This window comes from Pelodiscus sinensis, chromosome 4, assembly GCF_049634645.1.
Source record: "Pelodiscus sinensis isolate JC-2024 chromosome 4, ASM4963464v1, whole genome shotgun sequence".
In the NCBI taxonomy this organism is placed as follows: domain Eukaryota; kingdom Metazoa; phylum Chordata; order Testudines; family Trionychidae; genus Pelodiscus; species Pelodiscus sinensis.
In genome coordinates, this window is record NC_134714.1 from 20,580,701 (window position 1) to 20,605,670 (window position 24,970).

General features: G+C 42.6%; 1 protein-coding gene across 4 annotated transcripts in view; it reads right to left on the reverse strand.

Moving 5' to 3' along the window:
- The window catches only part of MARK3 (microtubule affinity regulating kinase 3), a 114,402-nt gene that overhangs the window by 79,519 nt on the left and 9,913 nt on the right, over positions 1-24,970 (reverse strand). For 3 of the 4 annotated variants that reach the window (XM_006130994.4, XM_006130993.4, XM_006130992.4), the window contains exons 2-4: positions 22,516-22,554; positions 14,768-14,959; positions 2,222-2,275 (exon numbers count right to left, since the gene is read on the reverse strand). In XM_006130994.4, coding sequence (XP_006131056.2) covers positions 2,222-2,275; positions 14,768-14,959; positions 22,516-22,554 — 285 coding nt within the window. The remainder of the gene's footprint in view (positions 1-2,221; positions 2,276-14,767; positions 14,960-22,515; positions 22,555-24,970) is intronic. The other variant, XM_014577463.3, reaches the window with a different exon arrangement.

Here is a 24,970-nt window from a genome sequence, read left to right on the forward strand (position 1 = left end):
TTTGTGAACTTTCCTAAAGTTAAAGATATAGGCCTGATATAGGAAGTGATGCACACAAACTGCAGTAGTGGCCAGTGATGAAAAAAAGGCTCCTGGAGTTCTGGTTCCATCTGTAACTGAACTGATTCACTGAGAGAGATACTGTTGGTTATTTGTACTGTGGCAGTGCTTTAGGAGTCCTGATCAGGGACCAGTTCCGATCTGACAGAGGCAGCAGTGTGTGTGTGGTTGTGGTGGTGTTGGAAGGGGGCGGGGGGAGAGAATGGCTCCTGCCTCTAGGAGGCAGCAAGGGAGGGGATGGAGAGAGACAATAAGTGCGTCTGCAAAATCAGCATGCGCAGAGAGCCGGCTTAAAAGCTGGCTCCTTGAGCTTATTGGCTCCCCCCTGTTCCCCCTCACCCTCCACGCTGCTGCTCTATATTGGGCACTGGCTCCCACCTCCCCACCCTTGCTGTATCTGATACAGACAGCAAAGAAGGGGGGAGTGCATGTAGTTGATAGGATTAACCGATAAGCCTAGGCATGTAGTCATCTACACACTGACATCCCTAGTTGGAACTGGATGAACACTAGAAAGAGATCAATGAGTGCAGTATTTCTAACCTTGGGTTTTGCTGATTTGTTAAATCTTGTGAAATATGCAGTGTTTGCTTTCTGTGTAGTAGCCATTAATTTACATTAAGTCAAGGTACAAGCCCCGGATAGAGATCTTTGAAAGACACTAAGATACAGATATTGCTTCTCCTCAGCTGCTCCATGCCTTTACCTTTTCTTTGGCCACATATTACTCAAAAAAAAAAAAAAAGATGCTCTGAATCTCCCTGATTACCTATCATTACTTCTGTCTTTACAATTCTTCCCAAAGTCTTCTTTCAAGGTGCTGTGAATAACTAACAAATCATGTAAGTGACTTTCACGTCTAGATTTCCAATAATGCAGTAACTGCTCTTATCTAAAGTGACACTTTCATGATGCTAATAAAAGCTTCAATGTAAAATTTGAAGCATTAAAATCAAAAGATTAATAAAACCAAAATACATATAATAAAGAGTTTGTTATGCAATTTGTACATGCACATTTATACAATTTTGCATTTTTCTCCACTTCTGCTGAAATTTCCAAAAAAGTAGACCTTGGTGCAGGTTTCTGTAGTTAATGCACTGTTTACTTAAAATTTAACTGAACATTTCATGAAAGCTAAAGAGACTTCAGTCAGATAATGACTTTCAATCATAGTTTACCTAAGCTGATTTGAATGAAATGACCTACAAATGAAAAACTCCATCTCTTAACTGAGCCATCCAGTTCCCACTTGTGTGTTTTCTCTATTTACTTTTGTGCCATTAATTTAGATAAGAGCACCCAATTGTTTTATTATTGTATAAATCTGAATCAATATCTATGTTAATCTCTGTATCACATAAAACAAATTCTTATTATCTCTTACCCAAATAGGATTAAGTCCATGTATTTCTATTCAAGTACATAGCTTTTGACTATCGGTGTTTTAGTCAGGAAAGTGCCTACCAGCTATAACCTCTGTGTACAACTTTAGGCCATATCTGTGTACTCAACGACAAAAGTAGAATTTAACACTTCTTATTCTTGCTAGCATAGATGAGCCAATATGATTATAGCCAAGAGTGAGATGGTTGGTCTCTCTCCCCCCAAACCCACTCCTCAAAATAATTTTTCAATTTGAAGAATCTTTTTTTGCTGATGATTATATGTGAGGCATAGACTCAGTCTGACTTTTCACCCATAGACTGAAACTTTGGAGTTGAAAATTTAACAAATTGACTATTGAAGTGACTGAGCCAAAACAGATACTCATGGAGGCCATTTTGACTGAGTTGGATCACACATGGGAAAAAACATCCAAAAGAAAGCCAGATGAACTGTTTTTCAATTTACTAAAGAGTTCAGGTCATTTGAGTAAAAACAAGACTGGTAAAAGACAAGGTAAAAGCTCTGTTCATAGCTTTACATGCATTCTTTATTTGAAAGATGCTCACCTTGTATAACTGTAAAACTGTTCTAAATATGACTTTCAGAAGGAAAGTTATCAGTAAGGTGCAGTAGCTCAGTTGTGTATTTATATAAAATATGAGGTAGGTGTACATTACAGGACCTTAGCTTGTGAATTCAGGAGTCAGAGAAGGAAGAGGTAAAAGGAAACAAGCTGCAGCACTGTTGAATGATAATACTTAAAGAAGCCTACCTTCTGAAGACTAGTTGGGTTCAATTGTGTTTTGTCAATTATTTTTATTGCAACCTAGAAGAAAAAAGCATGAGATCAGTATTTTCAATTTAAACTGTAACCATGATAAAAGCTAATCAGATCTAGTATTAGAAATGCAAGGCATGAAATCAGATCTAGAAGGTTAAAGAGAGATACAGTTTTATTAATAAAATACTTTGAATTGAAGTATTTGGAACAAGCGACTCCTAAAGAAAATAAGAGGACAAATTGGGCAAATCAGACAAAAACCAGCACTTACTCGTATTACAACTGATCAAATGGTAGGAAGTAAGATGTATTGCAATACAACTTGAATACTAAATACTGTATTGCAGGGAAGTAATCTTCTGGATTATAATCCTTTTAGAAAATTATCCCTATATACCAGGGCTGGGCAAACTATGATCCATGGTCCGGATTTGGCCTGCAAAGCTGCCAGATCCAGCTTGAGAGAGCTTCAGCCAGCTCCCTGCCTGGCCCACTCCTACTTGGCACTTAGTAAAGATGGCTACGGGGCCATGCATGTCTCTGAATGCTGAGAGCCCAGGGGAGGGGGGGCGAAAGACTTCTTATACTGCTCCCACTGGCCAGTTTCTGGCCAAGAACAGCTGCCTGTTCGCAGGACAGACAGCAAGAAGTGTGCCTCTCCCCTCATCCTCACAGCAACAAACATGGCCCCTATAGCTGCTGTGAGCACATACAGGGGCATGGAAGACAGAGATCCTGGCTAATGAACCTGCTAGGCTGCTGTCTGGGTGCTGGCCAGGTAAGGTCTCCCAGCCAGACCTTGCAAACTTTTGTCCCCCTCCTACACCCATACCCCATTTAACCCAAACCTTCTGTACCCTTGCCCCAGCCCCCATACACCTTCCTAGACACTGCATCCCCCTTTTACACTTCCTCTAGTATCTTGCAAACCCCTCCTAGACCTTGCACTCCAATCTGCTATCCTTGGTCACAACCCAAATCCCTGCACCCCTGCCCCAGGACAGAATCTCCTGTCCCAGGTCATAGAGGACCACAAACTAAATATGAGTCAACATTCTGACACCGTTGCAAAAGAAGGAAACATGATTCTGGGATGCATTAACAGAAGTGTTGTGAGCAAGACACAAGAAATCATTCTTCTGCTCTACTCTGCACTGTCTCCACCTCAACTTAAGTATTGTGTCCGGTTCTGTGCACCACATTTCAAGAAAGATGTGGAGAAATTGGAGAAGGTCCAAAGAGCAACAAGAATGATTTAAGGTCTAGAGAACATGAGCTATGAGGGAAGACAAAGAATTGGGCTTTTTTACTTTGGAAAGGAGAAAACAAAGGAGACATGATAGCGGTTTTCAAATATCTAAAAGGGTGTAACAAGGAGGAGGGAGAAAAATTATTCTCCTTGGCTTCTGATGATAGAACAAAAAGCTTGATAGGCTTGAACTGCAGCAAGGGAGGTTTAGGTTAGACATTAGGAAAAGCCTCCTAACTGTCAAGGTGGTTAAACACTGGAATAAATTGCCTATTGAGGTTGTGGAATCTCCATCTCTGGAGATATTTAAGAGAAATATCGGGGACGGTCTAGATGGTGCTTGGTCCTGCCATAAGGACGGGACTGGACTCGATGACCTCTCATAGTCCCTTCCAGTTCTATGATTCTATGATGATTTTCCACGTGCTCACTATTGTATTTTAATTATTTCAACCAGTTTGCCTGGAATAAATGTACAGCTTACTGGTCTATTTCCCCAGATCTTATTTTAAAAATAAGTATAAGATTTGCTACTCTCTAACTCTGGAAAAACAGCCCTTTCAGTGAGAGACTGCATATTTCTGTTTGCAGCTCAGCCACTTCACACACTTCTTCAGAATTCTTGGATGTGTACCACCTGAACCTGGAGACTTACTGATTTTTAAATTAATTTGTTCCAATAGGTTTTCTTCTGATGTCTTAGTCTTAGATAATACCTCATCTTTTTTGCCAAGACACAGCAATTCCACTGCACATCCTCCATAGCAAAGACCAATGAGTAGCAATCATTTAGCTTCTCAGCAATGTCATTATTTTCCTAATTGCTCCTCTTAACCCACTGACTTCTTCATAGGCATCCTGCTTCTGCCATAAAGAACCTCCTGTTTATTTAAATATACTTATGACTTAACCATTGTAAGAGTCACAGGTTCAAAAGAGATTCTGAATTCTAACAACATAACATTAAGCACAGTAGCAAAGTCCATCTGGTAATTTCATAAACATATTCTTCATGCATTATCCAAGTCATTAATAAAAATATTGGATGGTACTGAACCCAAGACTGACACTGTAGAACTTCATTAGATATATCCCCCCAGTCTAACAGTGAACCACTGTATTTCAAAGAGTAATACACACCATATAGTAATTTCATTTATACTGCGCTTCCACATAAACATCTCATAAGCAAATCAGGGAACTATGTCAAAAGGCTTATTAAAAATCAACATTTAACAATTACCACTTGCCCCATCCCTTAGGCCAGTGACCCTATCAAAGAAAGAAATTAGGTTGGTTTGTGTGAATTGTTCAACAAATCCATGCTACCTATTCCTTAAAACTCTGTTATTCTCTGTGTGTTTACAAAATGATTGTTTAAAATTTTGCTCGAGTATTTTTCCAGATATCGAAGTTAGGCTGACTGGACTATAGTGCTCCATTTCCTCTGTTTTCATTTTTAAAGATGGGTACAATGTTTTTCCCCTTCTCCCTATCTCTAGGACAGCGGGTGGGCAAAATGAGTCAGCCTGCCAAGTCACCTAATCCTCCCCACAGCTACCGTCCTGCAGCCCAGTGGGAGCTTTGGGCAGGTTCACTGCCTTCCACACCCCTGCACACCACTCAAAGTGGCGGGCTGTGAGGGCCATGTGTACTTCATGTACTATCCCTGCCCCCAACACAATCTTGCACCTCTCATTGCCAGGAAACTAGCCAATGGGGGCTGCTGGGGCCATGCTTGCAGCTTGTGATGCTCACTGCTCCCTCCCCCCCTGCCAGGCTCACAGCATTCATGGCCCCTGCTGCAAGCCACTCTGAGCAGTGTGCAGAGAAGTGGAAGGTGGAGAGCCTGTCTGAAGGTCCCACTGGGTTGCTGGTCAGGAGACACTTAGGTAAGCACCTCCCGGCCAGAGCCTGCATGCCAACCCCTCCATCCCCACAACCTTCTGTTCCCCTTCCTGCTACCTTGCCTCAGGTCACAACTCAAACCCTCTGCACATCTTCCCCTGGTTACAATCCTATCCCAGACCCTGCACCCCCTCCCACATCCGTCCTCCTCTTCTCCTGCACCCATATCCATATCCCTTCTTGGCTCTGCACCCCTATTCCCTGCTCCAGGTCCCAATTCCCTGCTTCACCCCAAGCTTCCTTCTGCACACAACCTCCATCCCAGATCCCATACCTCCTCCATTAGTATTATGGAAGAGTGGGGCCCTTAACCAACTTATCAAATTCGTGGAATGGCCCACTCATGAAAAATGATTGTCCGTTCCTTCTTTAGGGCTTCCAAGATCGCTTCAGATAGTTCCTTAAGTACTCTAGCATGAATTGTGTCAGGACTTGTTGACTTGAACACATTTAACTTATCTACGTAATACTTAATCTGTTTTTCACCTTATATTGGCTTGTATTCTGTCCCCCTTTTAGTTATTAACTGTGTTGAGTAGTTGGGCATCATAACTTTTTTTAGCGATGACTGAAGCAAAATAGGCATAAAACATCCCAGCCTTCTTGATGTCATGTTATTAGCTCTTCTGCCCCACTTAGAAGACCACTTAAACTTTCCTTTCAGTGGTCTGCTGACCAGAAAGGACTGAGGTCAGGAAACAGCACTTGAGCCCTAGGACTCTTTGCCTACTAGTCCTCCTATTAAAAAAAAAAAAAAAAAAAAAAAGGCAGGGGAGAACCTTGTGATGGGTTGTCCACCCAATACTAGCCCTGAACGAGGTCAATGGAGGCCAGGATGGGCCAATTAACCTAATAGGCTGAAGCTAATAGGAAAGCCTTAATCAGAAGCAGCGCACCTGTGCAGGACCAAGCTTAAGCCTATAAAAACCAAAAAGCAAACAACACAAGGGGCTGCTGAGAAAGGTTGCAATCACTTTCTTAGAAGAAGGAGAAGCATTTGGAGGCTTCAGACACACACAGACTGCAGGTGCTCCCTAAAAGGCCAGAGGACTGAAACTAGCAGACCCAGAGAAGGAAGGGAGAGCCAGAAGGACAGGACAGGGCTCAGGATAATGCAGCAAGATACAGGTGGAAACAGACCTTGACTGCTGACTAGAGGGGTTCAGAACAGGAACCCAGAGTAAAGGGTAGGCCCAGACTCTCCAACCAGCCACTGGGGAAGTAGCACCAGTGGGGCAGTGCACAAGACTGTCTGAGCCTGTCCTGGAGAAGAATGTCCTTACCCCCTCCCTCACACTCAGAAAGGGAACCATAATAGTGACCGTGTCATAATCAGGAAGAGGCCACAGCAGGTACAGCAGCAAGACAGGGGCTACAGAGAAAGAGAAGAGGATCACCCTGAAATTACGTAGAGAGATGCTGACCTAGTGAGTTATTTCCCAGAACGGCCAGGAGAAAGCACTATACCTGCAGAGAGTGGCGCACCCTGACATAGACCTACATGTTCAAATCTACTTTAGCTATTTATTGTTAAATAAAACTATTTACAATATTTACAGGTAAATGCTGATGGAGGCAGCAAATGCTGTGGACACTGAAGGGTCGGTCCCCTCTGAGATCACAGGAAACTGAAAGGAACTGGACAGGTGCTCAGGCCACACTGCTCTTTATATCCTCAGTTCAGTTATATTCTTAGTCTCACTTCTATACACATGGCACTACTCTGATACTGGTTAGCTAGCAGGACTTGATTTGTTAGTCAGTGGTAATGACCAAGGCTCGACAAATAACGCAATCTACTCACCCGTAGCAAGTAGATTGCAACCCAGAAGAGCCAGGTTCGGGCGAACTGCACATGCGCAGAACGATCTGCGCAGATCGCTGGACAGTGCAACTGGTGAGCAGGGCTCGCCGTGGTTCGGCGAGCCCTGGTAATGACAATTTTACCTGACACAGATCAACAACAAAAAAATCCCACCATTAGAGTTAGCCTCCCATACATCTAGTGTCTGCAGAGATCCAGCATTATCAGCTCAGCAGCTGCACAGAGCACCCTCTGTTGCGTGCTGTCACCACTCCTTGCTCACTCATGACCAGGAGTCCACAAGGCCCAATGTCGGGCAGAAGGTATTCAGCAGGGGGTGGCTACACCTGCAGCTGAGCGCTTCTGCTCCTTATGGGCCCTGACTGGAGGTCTCTGCTCTACTGGGCCAGGACTGCAATCTCCCCTGCAACGAGGGGGGAGAGAGCAGGTGTTAAGGCATTTAGCTGCACTGAAAGCCTTATGCTATTATATCCAACCTAACGCCACAATCCCCTAATTTCCTGAATTTGTGAACATTAAAAGAAAATAAATATTAACTATCAAAAATGTTTGTCAGACAAAAACCAAATTCTGCCACACTAGACACAGTTGACATCCGAGAGAGAGATAAAGTCCTCCTTACCTGATGTACTACGGATGGTTGATAAAACATTGGCCAGCCCTTCAAAATGGAGACTGATACAAAGCCAACTTGCAAGAATTCTTGACATTGTGGTGAATATTGTACTGTAGATCCTATATCAACTTTTGAATATCAGCCGTGCTCTCACACATCAGAAAGGAATCACTGAGGTTTGAAAAGTGGAAATGAACTTCTCCAAATATTTTGTGTGTGCATGTGTGCGCATCTCTTTCAAGAATTACCATGCAAAATGCTTAGGTTTGAAATAAAAGAGCTCTCCAGTGTACCCAAAACAAGGGAAATCTCTTTATTAAAATGACTGGGTTGGGAGAACATGGTCTCTTTGGCTAAGGGGTGCCACTAGGATTACTAGTTTTCTCCCTCTTCACAGAATGACTCATCCTCAATAAGAGGAAAGTGACAAATAAAAAGCATACAAGAACCCTGGAGCCAGGATATCCGTTGCTTTGACTTTAGGTCCTTCTATTTGGCAAATATCTAAGAGAAACGTGATAATGAAGGGAAGCAAACCAGGACTACCACTGGAGAACCAAAATGTTCTTGTCAGATTTGTGGAAACCTGCAGAAAAAAGCCTTCACCTTGTTTGATCTAGCTTCCTTCTGACGCTCCATTCTTCAATGACATTTAAACTTCTTTGGTTCTTTCTACTCAGAAGGGGCTACAGTTATGCTTCCTCTGCAATGCCTTACAAGTAAGCAAGTCGTGGCAACTATTTCTTCATTAAACTGACATATAATCATTATTAATGGTTGGAAGCATTGCAATACTACATCATGCTACGCTCCAGCTATCTATAATGGGCCTTCTCTCTTTTGAAATCCACGACTGCTCTAGTTTTTTCAATCAGCATTGCAACCTTCTAGGCCAGCTTTCAGTCATGATTTTCTGTGAATCTGTTGCACCTCAGGTTCTAGTGGAGTGAATTCAGTACTGAACATAGATGCTGGGCACTTGATATTGTACAAAAGATCAAACATGGTATAGAAAAAAAGCTTTGAAGAAGTCTCAGTGAGCCTGGCTCCACTGAAGAAAACATTTCCAGAAAAAACAACAAATGGATAACAACACTGATCTGAAACTGCCAACCAGTCAAGCTAGCGTTCTTAGTTTACCTTGTCTCTCCTGAGACACAAATGCTTACCTGTATCATCACTATTTTAGTCACAAATGTTGAATCATCTATAGAGGACTCAACTGGCACTTTTCCTGATTAAGAACAAAGCCATGCTTCTCCAGAGTCTTCTGCTATGTATTTGGATTGTACCCTGATTAGATGCTTGTCTGGGAGGAGACAGAAATGGATCTCTTTCTCCCTGATGGCTGCTACAAGGAAATTTTTCATAAATATTCTGGGAACAGAACCAAACCAAAGCAACCAGCAAAAATCTACAACTGAGAACATGGTCGTTCCAAATTAAAATATAAGTTTATTTTCTTGAACTGTCAGATGGGAGCAAGGAGATCTTCCTTAAAATAAGACGACTTCTTATGTTTGGTGGTCAAATAGGAATGAATTTTGACTATTCTGCTAATATGTTTAGGTATTCTAATTTGAAACTTCTGATCCTAACAGATTTCTTTGCAATTAGGAGAACACAAAGGAGAGGCTGGTCTTTATTGTGTCACTTCACAACAGATGACATACCTTTATTCTTTCTTTGACAGGATGCTGATCAACATGGAATAAATTTACACACTGGGACCTACTAGCATTAACATTTTTAAAAGCACCTATATCATTTAAATGACAAGCGCATAAGGCTATGTCCACACTACAATTATCTATCGGAAAAAGGTACGCAAATTGCACCCCACCTTTTTCTGACAGTTTTTTCGGAAGAAGCTTTTCCCAACTTTGGCCCATCTACACTGGAAGAGCCTCCTCTTTCAGAAGAGCCCTTCCTTCCTTGTAGGAGGAGGAAGACAGGGCTTCCGAAAGAGTGCGTCTGCTCTTCTGCAAAAAAAATAAAAAAGAGAATGTGGCAGAGTTTTTCCAGGATACCTCTGGTATCCTGGAAAAAACCTGCGGTGTAGATATAGCCTCAGTTATTTCTTAAAGGGACTTGGAAGTGGGCATCATCCTAGACCGTTCTGAAAATATATGTTAACCCCCAGTTTTATTTTGAACTCTTCAGAATGTGGCTCATTATGGTCTGTTGTATTTGAACAGTTTAAAAAAAATATAGAATTTGTCAAAAAGTCTCTATAGCATTTTAGTAACTAACTTCAACCTGTATATTTTAACAAACAATTAGGGTTTTTTCTCCTTTAGTTCTTCAGTCATTATGAGGAAAGTTGGGGGCTTTTTTAAATACAGAACTCAAGTGCACATAGGTATTTTCACTGTGGCAATACTAAACTTTACACAAAATGCAAAAACGCTATGGAAAGATACGACTCAAAGGTCAATTAGTTTGTAATGTTTTTACCCCTTATACTAGAAATCAGGATTTCACTCACTGCATCTCTCACAGACAGCAAGAAGGCACAGTGCAACCAACAGCACTGAATGTTATTCTTAACATTCAGAAGTCATCACTGACCAAAATAGCTAATATATGATCACAAAAATAGCTGCAATCTCTCTCTTAAAAAACCACCTCTGAGCAATACTGTTGGGGGATATCATTCAGACATGGCATCTATGACTATACAGGCAGTCCCCGGGTTACGTACAAGATAGGGACTGTAGGTTTGTTCTTAAGTTGAATCTGTATGTAAGTCGGAACTGGCGTCCAGATTCAGCCGCTGCTGAAACTGATCAGTTTCAACAGTGGCTGAATCTGGACGCCAGTTCTGACTTACATACAGATTCAACTTAAGAACCCCAGGCATCCCCAAGTCAGCTGCTGCTGAAACTGATCAGCGGCTGATTCCAGGAAGCCCGGGGCAGGGGCTTCCTGTAGTCAGCCACTGGTCATTTTCAGCAGCTGCTGACTAGGGGACACCTGGGGCAGAGCAGCTGGGGTGCTGCTGGGTTGGTCCAGTGGCACCCAGAGCGGCGCTACAGGACCAACCGGCAGCGCCCCAGCTGCTGTACCACAGGCGTCCGGAACAAAGCGGCGGAGCATGGGGGCAGCGGGACAGCCCAGACGCGCCGTGGCTATCCTGCTGCCCTCGGGCTCCGTGGCTTTGCTCTGCTTTGCTCCCCGTCCCCCAGGTCTGCAGACCAGGGGGAGGGGGAGCAGAGTAGAGCAGAGCGGCGGAACGCGCGGCCAGCTGACAGCCCAGAAGCGTCTGGGCTGTCAGCTGGCCGCGTGCTCCGCTCTGCTCCCCCCCCCCTGCAGATCAGGGGGAGGGGGAGCAGAGTGGAGCACAGCAGAGCGGCGGAACGCGCGGCCAGCTGACAGCCCAGACGCATCTGGGCTGTCAGCTGGCTGCGTGCTCCGCTCTGCTCCCCCCCCCTGCAGATCAGGGGGAGGGGGAGCAGAGCGGAGCACAGCAGAGCGGCGGAACGTGCGGCCAGCTGACAGCCCAGACGCATCTGGGCTGTCAGCTGGCCGCGTGCTCCGCTCTGCTCCCCCCCCCCTGCAGATCAGGGGGAGGGGGAGCAGAGCGGAGCACAGCAGAGCGGCGGAACGCGCGGCCAGCTGACAGCCCAGAAGCGTCTGGGCTGTCAGCTGGCCGCGCGTTCCGCCGCCGCTTTGCTTCCTCTCCCTGGTCTGCTCGAGACCAGGGAGAGGAAGTGCCCCGTTCGTAACTGCGGATCCGACATAAGTCGGATCCGCGTAACTCGGGGACTGCCTGTACATTCATTAGGATGATGAATTCTCATATTTATATGTTGTCTTTCCTCCCGAAATAGTTCAAAGTACTTTATACACTAATTTTACAACAACAAATCTCTTAAGTATCCCTAATTTTGAGGGGTGTCATTTGTTTTAATCCTAAAATTACCTACGTTATACACAATTATGATGCTCCCTAACTTTTGTTGTTAAAAGTTACGTTCTTCAGAAAATGTAACATCATGAACTGAGGTTAAACAAAGATTTACACCATGGGGGAAAAGGTAATCTTCATTCTGTGTCTGTCACATGCTACATCAAATTTTTGGAGTCCAAGGCATACACATTCTCTAAATCAGTGGTTCTCAAAAATTTTTTCCCCACCACGAATCACTTGAAAATTTCTCCTGGTCTTGGTGAACCAATTAATGATTTTTCCAAATGCTACTTTAGCCTTAAGGTTAGGTTCAGCATTCATCCTACTTCTGTATTTGGACTCGAGGGCAATAAGTGAAGAAAATACTGTCTCGCACAGGTACATAGTAGCAAATGGTATCCAAAAATGCACTGTTTTGCCCCCAAGTTCTAGTTACTTTCCTGTTATTTGAATCAAAAACTCAATTAGGAAATGTCTTTTACATTTTAACCATAATGTTTTGTTGCAAGAAAGCTCCAATAAGCACTCTTGTGCCTTATTGGACAAACCAGAGGGCAGCTCACTGATTTCAATTCCAAAAGGATTACGTGTCCTTTTGTTTGGTTCAGTTTCTACCAGAAAGCAATCTTCAAACTATTGCTTAAGTGCAACAAGATGTTCTTTGATGTCATTATTTTTGTCAAGAACCAGCTCATTTTCAGACAAAAAACCTTCCAAGATTGGAACCTTGAAGGGAATTATCCGCAGACCACAGGTAGCCTACACACCACAGTTTGAGAATCTCTGCTCTAAACCACATTTAACAGTTTAGCACACAAAATATTACAGGGCATCCCCACTATAAGTCTCTCCGGTATACATCGGTCTCACACTAAAGTTATTGTTGCTTGTAGGAACTGATGTGTTAAAAGTCCCTCCCATTACCTGCTTTTAAGTTGTGCAAAAAAAATTTGCACAAATGGAAGTCAGCCATGGGGAAAAAAATTCACGGCTTTCAATATTTTCTTTATCTATCCATGTTTTTTTAGAATATATCTTGGATGGATAGTGGGGAGACACTGCAATGCAAACTGAAGTAGTCAGAATGTAATTACCCAACTTGGAAGTTAGTCAGGACACCAGCAATAACCTGGAGATAGATGCGCGTGCGCGCGCTCACTCTCACACACACCCCCCACACTTCCTGTTCCCCATCCGAGAGATGACAAACCTCCACTACCTCTTTTGGTTCTGTATTGACTCAGATGTGGAAATGCCATGTATTCATCCCCAATATTACTGCATTCAACAATTTGGTTTTTCTTGCAAATTTTGACTTTTGAGAGGGGTCAGTTCAACCTCACAATGCCCAATTCCAAACCCATCCAACCAAGTCAAAAAGTGCTGAAAAAGAAAAACGTATCTTGCAGAAGACTGAAACTAGCTATTGGTAACAACGATACAACACCACAAAACACCTTCTGTAGCAAATAAATTATTTACTAGTAGTAAGCAGGCCTCCTGCTGGCATGCCATGGGCCCATCCCTGAGGCAGGTGGGGGCATGTACAGGCCCCCCACCAGCACTCCCTAGGCCCAGCCTGAAGGCATGGGGCTGCACAGTGGCTGGCAGCTGTTCCCTAGGGCAGACCAGAGTGTCGGGTCCTGCCTGCCAGTGGTTTATTGCTGGGGCACTTGCTGCTCCCATGTGGTCATTCTACAGTGTAAACCGTTCCTCCTACCAAATCCCTTCCTTTCCATTTTATGAGAAACAATTGCTTTAAGTTAGGATAAGAGAAAGCTGCATACCAAATTTGGTGGTCCTAGCTCTTCTCATTTAGGAGTTCTTGAACAGATTCAGACAGATGCACATTGCTAAAATATATAGATAGATTTACAGAGAGGTACCGTTAGATGTAAATTGTTATTTATTAACGTATTGCAGTAGACCTAGGAATCCAGTTATGGGAATGAAAGGGGGGCCCCAACTGTGCAAGACACTATACAAACACATAACAAAAAGACTGTCCCTGCTTTAAAAAGCTTATAAATGCTATATATTCTGCCTTTGTTTGCATATACAAAGGAATTCTAGCAAATTTTAGTACTATTTGTTTACTTAACAGGTACTTCAGAACACATGCTAAACTTTTAGTTTATAAAGCTGTGATAATCCCAACTCTCTATGTCTGAGAGACATGGGTGACCTGTAGGGAACACCTGAATAACCTGGAATACCAGCACCAGAACATTCTTCAGGAGATCTCAACATAAAGCTGCACTAATGTTAGCATCTTCAGAGAGGCCATTATCTTCCGTGTTGAGGCACAGATTATCCAGCACTAGCTGAGGTGGAGCGGGCACTGTGTGTGCATGCCCAACATACACTTTCCAAAACAACTGCTGCACACCCAAACCTCCAAAGGAGAAAGGAAATGGGGAGGCCAAAAGAAATGTTTTAAAGACATCCTCAAGATAAACTTCAAGAGATGTGACATTGACACAGCATATTGGGAGATAATAGCTCAGGATAGGGTTAAGTGGCAAAAACTTGTCAGAAAAGGAACATCCACATTTGAGAAAAATCACCTGGCCCTGGATACAGAAAGATGCCAGAAAAGAAAGGACAAATGGCTGTTACTCAGCAATCATAGGCCAACCCTGACTTTCAACACTACTTGCAATGTTTGCCAATGACTCACAGTTCAAGAATTGGATTCCTCAGTCACCGTAAAAAATAAAACCCTATGCAAAAGATCATCTTCAATCTTGAGGAATTGCCAATGAATTGCTAACAAATATTTCTTAAAATCCAGTATAAAATAGCATTTTGTATCTAACTCTAAAAGTCAACTACTTAGTTTACTATATTTTTGCTTTCAACATTTTTATGCATTTTCTGGAAAGTGAAGTTTTGGAGGTTTATCCATTTCTTTCTAATAAAAAAAATGTCATGTTGTTCTTGGACTCCACATAACACTAGTTAAAGAGTGCTTTCAGAACTAAGTGTAATAGAGCATGCTTTACACCATTAAAAAAGCTTTTTACCTCTCTGCCAGTAAGGATATGTCTAGCCAACTTTACTTTCGCAAAATTCCCCTTTCCAATCGTTTTAAGAAGTCTGTAATTTCCAATATGAGGTTGCTCATCTGCACAGGAAGCTATAGAATTTCTGCAGCGAGCTCCAGAGCGTCCAGTTCGAGAGGAAACTTCTTGACGTCCTTCTCCATGAGAGGTGTGCTATGATAAAGATATAATACATGTGTAAGATAAATAGTATTAAATAAAACAAGTGTATCAATTACAAAAATAAGTTCCAAATATTACATATCGCTAGGACCCTACCAAATTCACAGTCCATTGTGGTCAATTTCATAGTCATGGGATTTTAAAAAATAATAAATTTCAATATTTTGGCTATTTAAATCTGAAATGTAATGGTGTAGTAACTGTAGGGATCATGACTCACAAAGGAGTTGGGGGGGTCCTTCCACAGGGCTATTGGGAGAGAAGAGCCCTGTGGTGCTACTATCCTTACTTCTGAGTTGTTGCTGTCAGTGGTACTGCTTTCAGAGCAGGAGAGCTGGAGAGTGATGCCTGAGATCCCAGCAGTGACAGCACAGCTATTGCCAGCAGCACACAACTAAGGGTGACATGGTATGATATTGCCATCCTTACTTCTGCACTGCTGCTTTAGATGCATGGTCTTCAGAGCTGGGCATCCAGCCAGCAGTGGCTGCTCTCTGGCACCCAGCTCTGAAGGCAGTGCAGAAGTACACCCATTGAGTTAGCAGGACATAAAAGGACAGGTCTGTGAACAAGGGACTGCTCCTCATGTGCTGCAAGTCTGTTTGGGTCATAGGAAATGCAAGCCATATGGTAAAGGATATAAAAGCCAACAGCATCTTATCCATTTAGTTTTCAATCCTATGTCTTACTTCTGCAGTATCTTCCCTACAAATCGAAGCTCTGAACAAAGGAGTGAATGACCCATGAAAACTTTGGATGTGTTCCAGAGGGACTTTCAAGCCAGCAAACTCACCAATACAGCTAATAATCTGATATAATGATTCAAGTTTTATGTATGTATCTGACTGTTTTGACAATTTAACAAAGCTCTTCTTGTTCTTTCCTTTCCTAGTAAACCTTTAGTTTTTGATACTAAAGAACTGGTTGGCAAAGTGTTATGCCGGGTAAGATCTAATTCAATATTGACCTGGTAGTAATGTGGCTGGCCCACTAGAGTCCAGAACAACAGTCTGTATAAAGAGCAGAATTACAAATAACTTCTCACTTTATTGGACCTAGGTGTTGACCAGGAGCTAGGGAACTGGAATACAACAATGAGGGCTGTGTGATTTCTTTCTTTAGCTTCCTGATAACCAGTGCCGGGAACAAGGAGCACAATTTGTGCCTGTGATTGGTGAATCTAACAATAACTTCCCATGTGGGAGAATCTGTTCTTTTGCAGTCTGCCCTGCCCTTGGCATTTTCAGGGAGGGCTGCCTGTGCACCCTGGGTCACATAGGAAAGAGTAGGGTTGTTCTAAAGAAGTTGTTCCACAGGTGGAGTTTGCTGCCACCTCAGAGTGTTTAAAATGCTTCCAAAGCAAGAGTTAGTTGGGAAAAAAAAGGGGAAACTATTTCTGCTGAATTTTTTTTTTTTTTTTACCTTTTTGTCCATTTTTCTTCAACTTTCTGATTAACCATATCCTGAACTCACTGGTGCAATTAGCTCTTTCCCATGACAAGGAACCAACAATATATATATATAATTGGTTAACTGTTATCTGCAAGTGAAATCTTTGCCGTAACAAAACTGCTGCAATACCAACAGAAATACTTTTTTTGTCTAGCACAAACTTTAGAAAGAGACCTTCAATTATCCTGAAAAATAGCTGCTAATAGTCAGAAGTTCAATTATAAAATTCTATCATAGTGGTATTTGTTTCAAGACGTTGGTATCAACTGCTTATTCTGAAGTACAGGCAGTCCCCGGGTTACGTACAAGATAGGGACTGTAGGTTTGTTCTTAAGTTGAATTTGTATGTAAGTCGGAACTGGTACATATTGTAAGGGAAACTCTAGCCAAACATTTCTCCAGAGCTCAGTTTTATTCTCCCACACCTCACTTCCCTCAGTCCTTTATTCTCAAGCTGAGGTGTCTGCTGAGAAAAGCTGCTCTCTGTCTCCCTTGTCTGCTGGGGAGGGGGGTGCTAGCTTTGCGTCTCCCTGGTCTGCTGGGGGGAAGCAGCTAGTGCGGGGTTGCCTCACCTCGTTTGTAAGTAGGGATCCGGGTAAGTCGGATCCATGTAACCCGGGGACTGCCTGTAGTATTAGTGTTAACATGCACACAAGAACTCTAGACTGGAAAGGAGGATTCAATACATTTGAGTAATCAGTTCATTCAAATTTAGTGCATTCATAGATTTTAAGGACAGAAGGGAATCACTGCGATTATCTAGTCTGGGCTACATAACACATGCCGAAATTCTTCTCTGAAATAAGTCCAAACCCTGTGGTTAAATTAGAATACCAGTTGCACCTCTATAAACCAGAGCTCTCTGATTCAGCAACATCCATGGTCCAGAAGGACCACAGATGTTCCAGGATCCTGGTGCACTGTGGAGGTGAGGGGTGGAGAGCTCAGCACAATGGGGAGGCAGAGTGCGGCTCAGCTGGGCTGTAGGGAGGAGGGGGGGGCTAGCACACTGCTCAGCTGGGCTTGCAAGGGGCAGGAGCCAGGAAGCATTTGGGGGGGGGGGGAGAGGGGAAGGAGAAGGAGATGGCAGCAATGGGGCCAGAAATGACCTTTCCTGGTCCAGCAAAATCCCTCATCCAGGACAAGTCCAATCCCAAAGGTACCACATGAGGGAGGTCTAAGCTGTGTATCTTTTGGAAAAACATCCAATCTTGGTTTAAACATCTCCAGGGATGAAGAATTCATCACAAATTTGCAAAATTGTTCCAGTGGTTAATTATGGTTACTATTAAAAAGCCGTGCCTTATTTCTAGTCTGAATTTGTCTAGCCTCAACTTCCAACTACTGGATTTTGTTATACCTTTGTTAGATTGCAGAACCCTTTATTACTAGATTTCTGGTCCCCCTGTAGGTACTGATCAAGTCACCCTTTGATTTCCTTGAATGTCACCATAAGGTATGCTTTCTAATCTCTAATCATTCTTGTGACTCTTTTCTGAACCCTCTCCAACTTATCAACATGCTTCTTCATTATAAGCACCAGAACGGGACATAACATTCCCTTACAAGTTATACCAGTGCCAAATACAAAGGTAATATAACTCCCTATTCCTACTTGATAAGCCTATTTATACATACAAAAATTACATTATCCCATTTGGCAATGGCATTACACCAGGCACAACTCATTCTGCTATTAACCACAAAGATGCCCTAAGTCTTTTTTTAGTGTGTTTCTGGAGAATAGTGTTTCCTCTCCTATAATTAAGAAACAAAAAATGCAGGCCAAAGTGTATGATCTTACATTTGGATGTATTATATATTGAAACACACATTGTTAGCCTGAGCCCAGTTTACCAAGCATCCTAGATTGCTCTGTATCAGTGATCTGTACTCTTCATTAGTCCCCCACTCCCAATCTCTGCAACATCTGCAAACTTTATTGGTAATGAGTTTATATCTTCAGATCATTGATAAAAAACAAATACCATATGGCCAAAGTAGTAATACTTGAGGGGTACTATTACAAACACATGTTCAATAATGATTCCTTCAGTACAATTACTTCAAGTCCTGTCATTAAACAAGTTTTTAATCCATTTAATATTTATAATGTTGAGTTTGAATCCTTCCAGTTTCTTAATCACGGCTGTATAAGGCATCTGACTTGGAACTTCATGACACCTAACTATAACATTATCAACACCATTATATTTATCGATGAACCTGTAATCTCATTTAAAAAAAAAAAACTAGTTTGACAAGTTCTATTTTTCATAAACTTCTGCTGATAGGCATTATATGTTACTGTCTTTCAGTTCTTCATTGATTGAGTCCTATGTCCATCATTTTGCCTGATTTGTTCAAGCAGACAGAAAGAAAGCCAGTGTTCCAAGACTTACTGAAAAGCAACCATAAATGTCCAGTAAACTCAGCCAACATTTTCAAAACTCTTGGATGCAAGCTGTCTTGGGTTGCAGATTTAGAAAGGTTCTAACTTTAGTAGCAGCTATTTAATTAAGGAGGATGTTATTATTGGAATAGAAAAGTTTTTCAATATCGTATGACAAACATCAGCTGGGCTTTGTCTTAACTAGAGATCAAAAATACTCCTACAACACTTGAGAATTCTACCGTTTTCCACTAGTAAAGAACAAAAACCACTATTAGGATTCCTTTTATTCCCAATATATTTAAGAAACTCCTTAAATCTGCATGCCACAGGTGTCCTTTTTTTCCCCATTATCAATCTTCTATAATTCCTAACTTCTAGCTTATATTCACTGCTTTCACTCTAGCTGTTCAATATGTTTATTGATATATCAATTTCCCCTCTAAGAAAAGCTGTTTTTAAACTGTGGAGCCTTCTCTTTCAATAATGGCTTTTCGGACAGCTAGTAAAATGTTCTTATACAATTCATAATTATCACACTCAATTTTTTGTTTATATTCTCTCCTGCAACTGATTTGGCTCATCTGTTTTCAGCTTTGTGAATTGGACCATTTACAGCACCAAGTATATTCATATTACTGGTATGGACTTTATTGTGCTTGAACATAACAAATACAATCAAAACAACTGGTCAATCACAGAACTAACATTAGTGGTTGTTTAAGTGTAAGTGATCAATTCCTCTCTCTTGCTGTCAAGATCAGTCTTAATATGGGATTCTCCTGGGTTGGATGCAACACTGAGTTAGAAAATGTACTTGAACTTCTGGGCCAAAAATTTAAAAGTCTGCATATATTTTAAAATTCTGCAAACTTTATTGGTCAATAAATATATGTGGAGACTCCAGCGTGCCAGTGGGGACAACAGATCACTGGCTCCCCATAAAATTGACTCAGCAGTTAGACACCTGATTCAGACATAGCAAAAGGTCCAGGCCTGTTCCATAAATATCTCCTGTCCCTCTGCGTCAAGGACACCAGGTATGGGAAGCAGGCTCAGCCTGGCAGGATCCAAGTGGAGTGGATCAGTGTCAGGGGATCTAGATATAGCGTGAAAGGGTTCTATGTGGGAAGGAGTCACTGGCTGGAGCTTCCCCCGCCCCACCTCACCTATTAGTGATTTCTCTCTCCCTCAGCTGCTCTAGGAGTAATTTTTCTGGTGAGAAACAAAGAAATCTGACACACAAAAATTCTGCATATTCACAAAGGTGCAGAATTCCCCCTAGGAATAGACATCTGTAATTTTTATGAATTCCAAAATGAGATCTCTTTCTGCTTGTGCAATTGATGGCAGAGCAACAGAGGGCCTGACACTGTACAGGTACAATGCAAAAGGCCCTATAATAGGGATATCAATTACCAAAGAATTGTGTTTCTATTTGACCCTGTTAGCGTTGTAAAACACTAACAAATAAATAAGTACCACTCATATGAAAAAGTAATTATTCTTCAATTCCATCTTCCTGAAGTATTTGCACTACCTTTCATTTTCTCAACCAAGGCAATTTTCCACACAGCAACTTCAATGAACTTGTTAAATTAGGATGCAATTTTTTTTGAGAGAGAGATGATACAGCAGCATAATGGTAACAAGGCACACCTTTAAGCGATAATTCTCATTAATGTCATCACCTTTTTTAAAAAATAAAGTGAATGGCTACTAAATTCTCATGGTGAGTTATTATGAAAATACTTTATTGTGTTTGAGAATATAATTATTCATTTTTTTTGGTAGCCCCAGCCTTCGCTCTGTGGTTGAAGATGAGGGTTGCACAAACTCTTCTGTCACTGTATATAACAGAAATCATCAGGGCAGCACAAGGCGACAATTAGCGATGTAAGCGAGTAGTTGAGCAGTCAACTACCCAATAAGCCTAAGCTTATCGGGTAGTGGAGTCGACTACTCGCTTCCTTCTCCTTGCTGCTTCCTCTGATACAGATGCAGCGGTGGTGGGGGATAGGAACTGATGCTGGGGGAAACTGGCTTTTTTATGGTGCCACCTGCCTTCCCACACACACTGATGCCTCTATCAGAGGCAGGAGTGGAAGGTGGGGGGTAAGGGAAGCTGCCATGAAGCAGCCTCTGCCACAGCCAGCCTGGGCCACCACAAACAAGGGCTACTGCTGAAGCAGTCTGTTTGCAGCGTCTGAGGCTGGTTGCTGTCAGGGGATGCTGCCGTGAAGCAGCCCCTGTCTGTGGCAGCCCAGGCTGGTCACAGGCAGAGGCTGCTGGACCCGGCACGAGCCGGGACTGAGCATACCTGGCTCAGTCCCAGCTTGCGCTGGTCTAGGACTGCTGCGGCTATGCATTTTAAATGTAGTAAGAGCAGCCCAACTCTTATGATATTTAAGATGAAGAGCTGCAGTGGACACAGATCTGTCCCAGCTTGAGCCCGTCGGGGACCTACTCCTGCTGCAGCTCTGCAGTTTAAATGTAGTAGGAGCCAGGCTGCCTGCATGCCCAGCTCCTACTGCATTCAAACTGCAGTGCTGCAGCAGAGGTAGCTCCTGGACCAGTGCAAGCCGGTCCCTTCCCTTATTGACTAATCACATAGTCAATACAAATTGTATCAACTACACAATTAGTCAATTACCCACCTCTTAACATCCTTAATAACAATCAGCCAAAGTCCCTTCTGCTAGACCATGTCACCATACATCGGGAAAAAAATAAGACATGGAATCTCCTCTACCATGTATTCAAAACATTCCCAAAGAAGCAGAGGTGTGGTACAGCAATTGATCTAGAAAATCACTGCTTGTTCAAGAATGATCGGGAAAGCTGAGGAAGCAAGAGTAGTAGTACAATATCTCCTATCCTGCTGATGGGAGTTTCCCACTTCCCCTGGCAAGAAGCATAGATCACAAGCTGCTTTCCTAACCAACTGCTTCAACACACTTAACCCACCACAACAAGCAAATTCTCAGTTCTCTCCCACACAACTTATCCTTGGAAAAGCAGTTTGTTTTTTCACACATGCAGTTCTGCGCACTGCTTTTCCTCCAGTCAGGGTTTCTGTAACAGCCGTAGCCTTCAAACCAGAGGGTGAAGGGCAGGCGGTGGCCATTTAATAACTTTTAAAAAGTCACAAATGAAACAATATCTTAACCCCCTCTAGGTTTTTATTAACAATTAACCATTCAAAAATATTAAATGATTGTTGGATCAAACATTTGGATACACACTTTAAAGAAATAGAATGCTTTTTTGACATTCACTATAGGAGCATCACAATGATTTTATCCTCATCTCATACTCAGTTAAGAAACTACTGCATTGGCCTATTGATGGGAAACTTAGAGAGACTGGCTAACCAGAGCTCCCACAGGAATTCTTTAGCACACTCAGTATTAAAATATATCTCCTGAAATCCTGATCACAGGATTGTCCCCTTTTCAATGTCTTGATACATGCAGTGCCCCAATCCAAAGTCTTAATCTTTAAGATGTTCTTGCACAGGCGTGGTGGCTACCTTAAAAGTCATCTCTCAATTTCCAATCCAGGGAGACAGCTTTACGGGGATTCTGACTCCAGGAATATGTTAAGGAAGGAACACAGAACCTCCTACTTGTGAAACACTTTACTGCACGAGACTTGACTGAGCTTAAGCTCAATTGTTTTCAGAACACAATGCAAAACCCACCTTTTCACAAAAGCCTTCCCCCAGTGAAGAGACGACATCCTTTCTCAACGGCAGATAATGATAAGCATAAGAGGAAAAAAAGAAAAGAAAAGAAAAAAGTAAAAAGCAAATGAAGCATGAAAGAGCAGACAGTTGATAAACCTTTGGACGATATTAGTGCAACCTTACATCTGAATATTCGTAACTTAAGACACCATGACAGGTGCATCAAACACTCAATACAGATGATATAAAATTCACTAATTAGCAAGATTTCAGAGTTGTATTCAAGGAAGTTGCTAATAGAGCTGGAAAAACCTGGGGTAAATGGAACTTTATTTCAAACTAGCAGGAGTTATCCGGCGTTGCTCGGGAAAGTGGAGGAACAAAGTTTAGAAAAACAGCAGTCCATTATCATTCTGTGAATAGTAGAAAAATTGCACTGAGTTCAATAGGGATTAAAATATACAAAAAGTATAAAACAACCAATTTTACATGTTATTGTAAAAAACTTTATTGTAAACTATATTTTGTTTCATTATTCTTAACAAATATGTACAATTTTTTTCCACTTCCAACTGTTGAACATGCAACAGAGTTGTCCATGTGAAAAGCAAGATGTCTCCAAATCAATTCCAACTACTTTAAGTGACTGTCCTTGCTCTTTGTCAGTATACATTGTTGAAATATAAGTTGACAGTTGATATAACTGAGGTGAGGAGCCTGAAGGGAGGAAGGGAGCTACGTGCCTGTCGCCGGCGCCCGAGGCCACCCTCTGCTTCCTTGTCTCTCCGCCGGCCTTAGTGAGTGATTGGCAGCGCTGCTTCCCCCAGAAAGCCGCTTCTCCCCACACTGCCAAGCTCCATGCAGCCCTGAGGAGAGGCGTCAGTCTCTCATCTCTTCCCTCCCACGGTACCTTAAAACCGTCTCCTGGATAAGAGGTTATCCCATGCAAAGTTTGGTTGTGGTAGCTCTTACAGTGTCCAACTTATTAGAATACAAACATTCTCCTTTATATATTAGATTATTCAAGTGGCCATAAAACATTAGATTAGACTATCCACAGGTCTTAAAACAATGTCAGTGGTCACCAACCAATAGACAGGAATCTACCGGTAGATCTCGGAGCCGGTGATAGGTGATCCTGACTGGTCTGGCCGAGAGTTCTCTCAAGTGCAGCACTTCAGCTACCCCTCCCATGGCTGTGCATCTCTTGCCCTTTGCCTTCAAGCTTGTCCCCTCCAGCCTCCTGCTTGCTGTGCAAAGCAGGGAAGGGAAAGGAGGAAGTGCTGATGTTAGGGTGTCACCTCCTGCATCCTGTATTCTATCTTCATAGAACAGGAGGAGGGAACACAATAGAGCTTTGGATGGAGGCAGTTGGCTGGCTGCTTCTGAGTGGTTCAGGGCGAGGGCAGGGCTGAGCCTGCCTTAGCCCCACTGCACCACCACCTAGGAGCCACCTGAGATAAGCAATGTCGAGCTGGAGCCAGCATCCCCAACACCTGCCCCAGTCACGAACCCTCTCCTTCACTACAAGCCCCTGCCATTGCTCCGGGCCCCCAGACCCAAACACTCAGAGCCTGCACCCTAAATCTCTTCCTGCATCCGAACTGCCTGCCCCAGACTCAGCTCAGAGACCCTCTCACACTCCAAATTCCCTTATACCAAGACAAGAGCCAGTGCCCAAAGCCTCTGCTTCTGCCTGATGAAAGGACACTGAATGGGGGAGGAAGGAAGGACAGAGTGAGCATGGGCAGGGCCTCGGAGAAGGGGCACAAAGAAGAAGGGGAAAGGTAATTTGGGTTTGAGGTAGATCGCGGATTGCACTTAAATTCAAAAAGTGATCTCATGCTTAAAAAGGCTGAAGACCACCGATGTAGATGCTCACTCAGACTTTCTGAGTATGAAACTTTCTTGAGAGGGAGACCCAATGATATCAATTTCAAAAGAACCAAAGCTGTCTTTTAAAAAAATTGAAGTTTCTAATGTGTGGTTATGACAATAGCCTTCAACATGGCACGCCAACAATAAAAATATTAAGTGAATCAACATGTTCAATAGAATCGCTATGGATAGTAATTCCATGCTCCAATAATAAGAAATTAGCAGTAGGGATATATTACCGACCACCTGACCAGGACAGCGATACTGACATTGAAATGCTGAGGGAGATTAGAGAGGCTACCAAAATAAAGAACTCTATAATAATGGGGGATTTTAATTACCCCCATATTGACTAGATACATGTCACCTCAGGAAGAGAAGCGGAGATAAAATTTCTCAATGGCTTAAATGACTGCTTCTTGGAGCAGCTAGTGCAGAAACCCACAAGGGGAGAGGCAATTCTCGATTTAGTCCTGAGTGGAGTGCAGGATCAGGTCCAGGATATAACCGTTACCGGACCGCTTGGGAATAGTGACCATAATATAATAACATTCAACATTCCTGTGGTGGGAAGAAGACCTCAGCAGTCCAG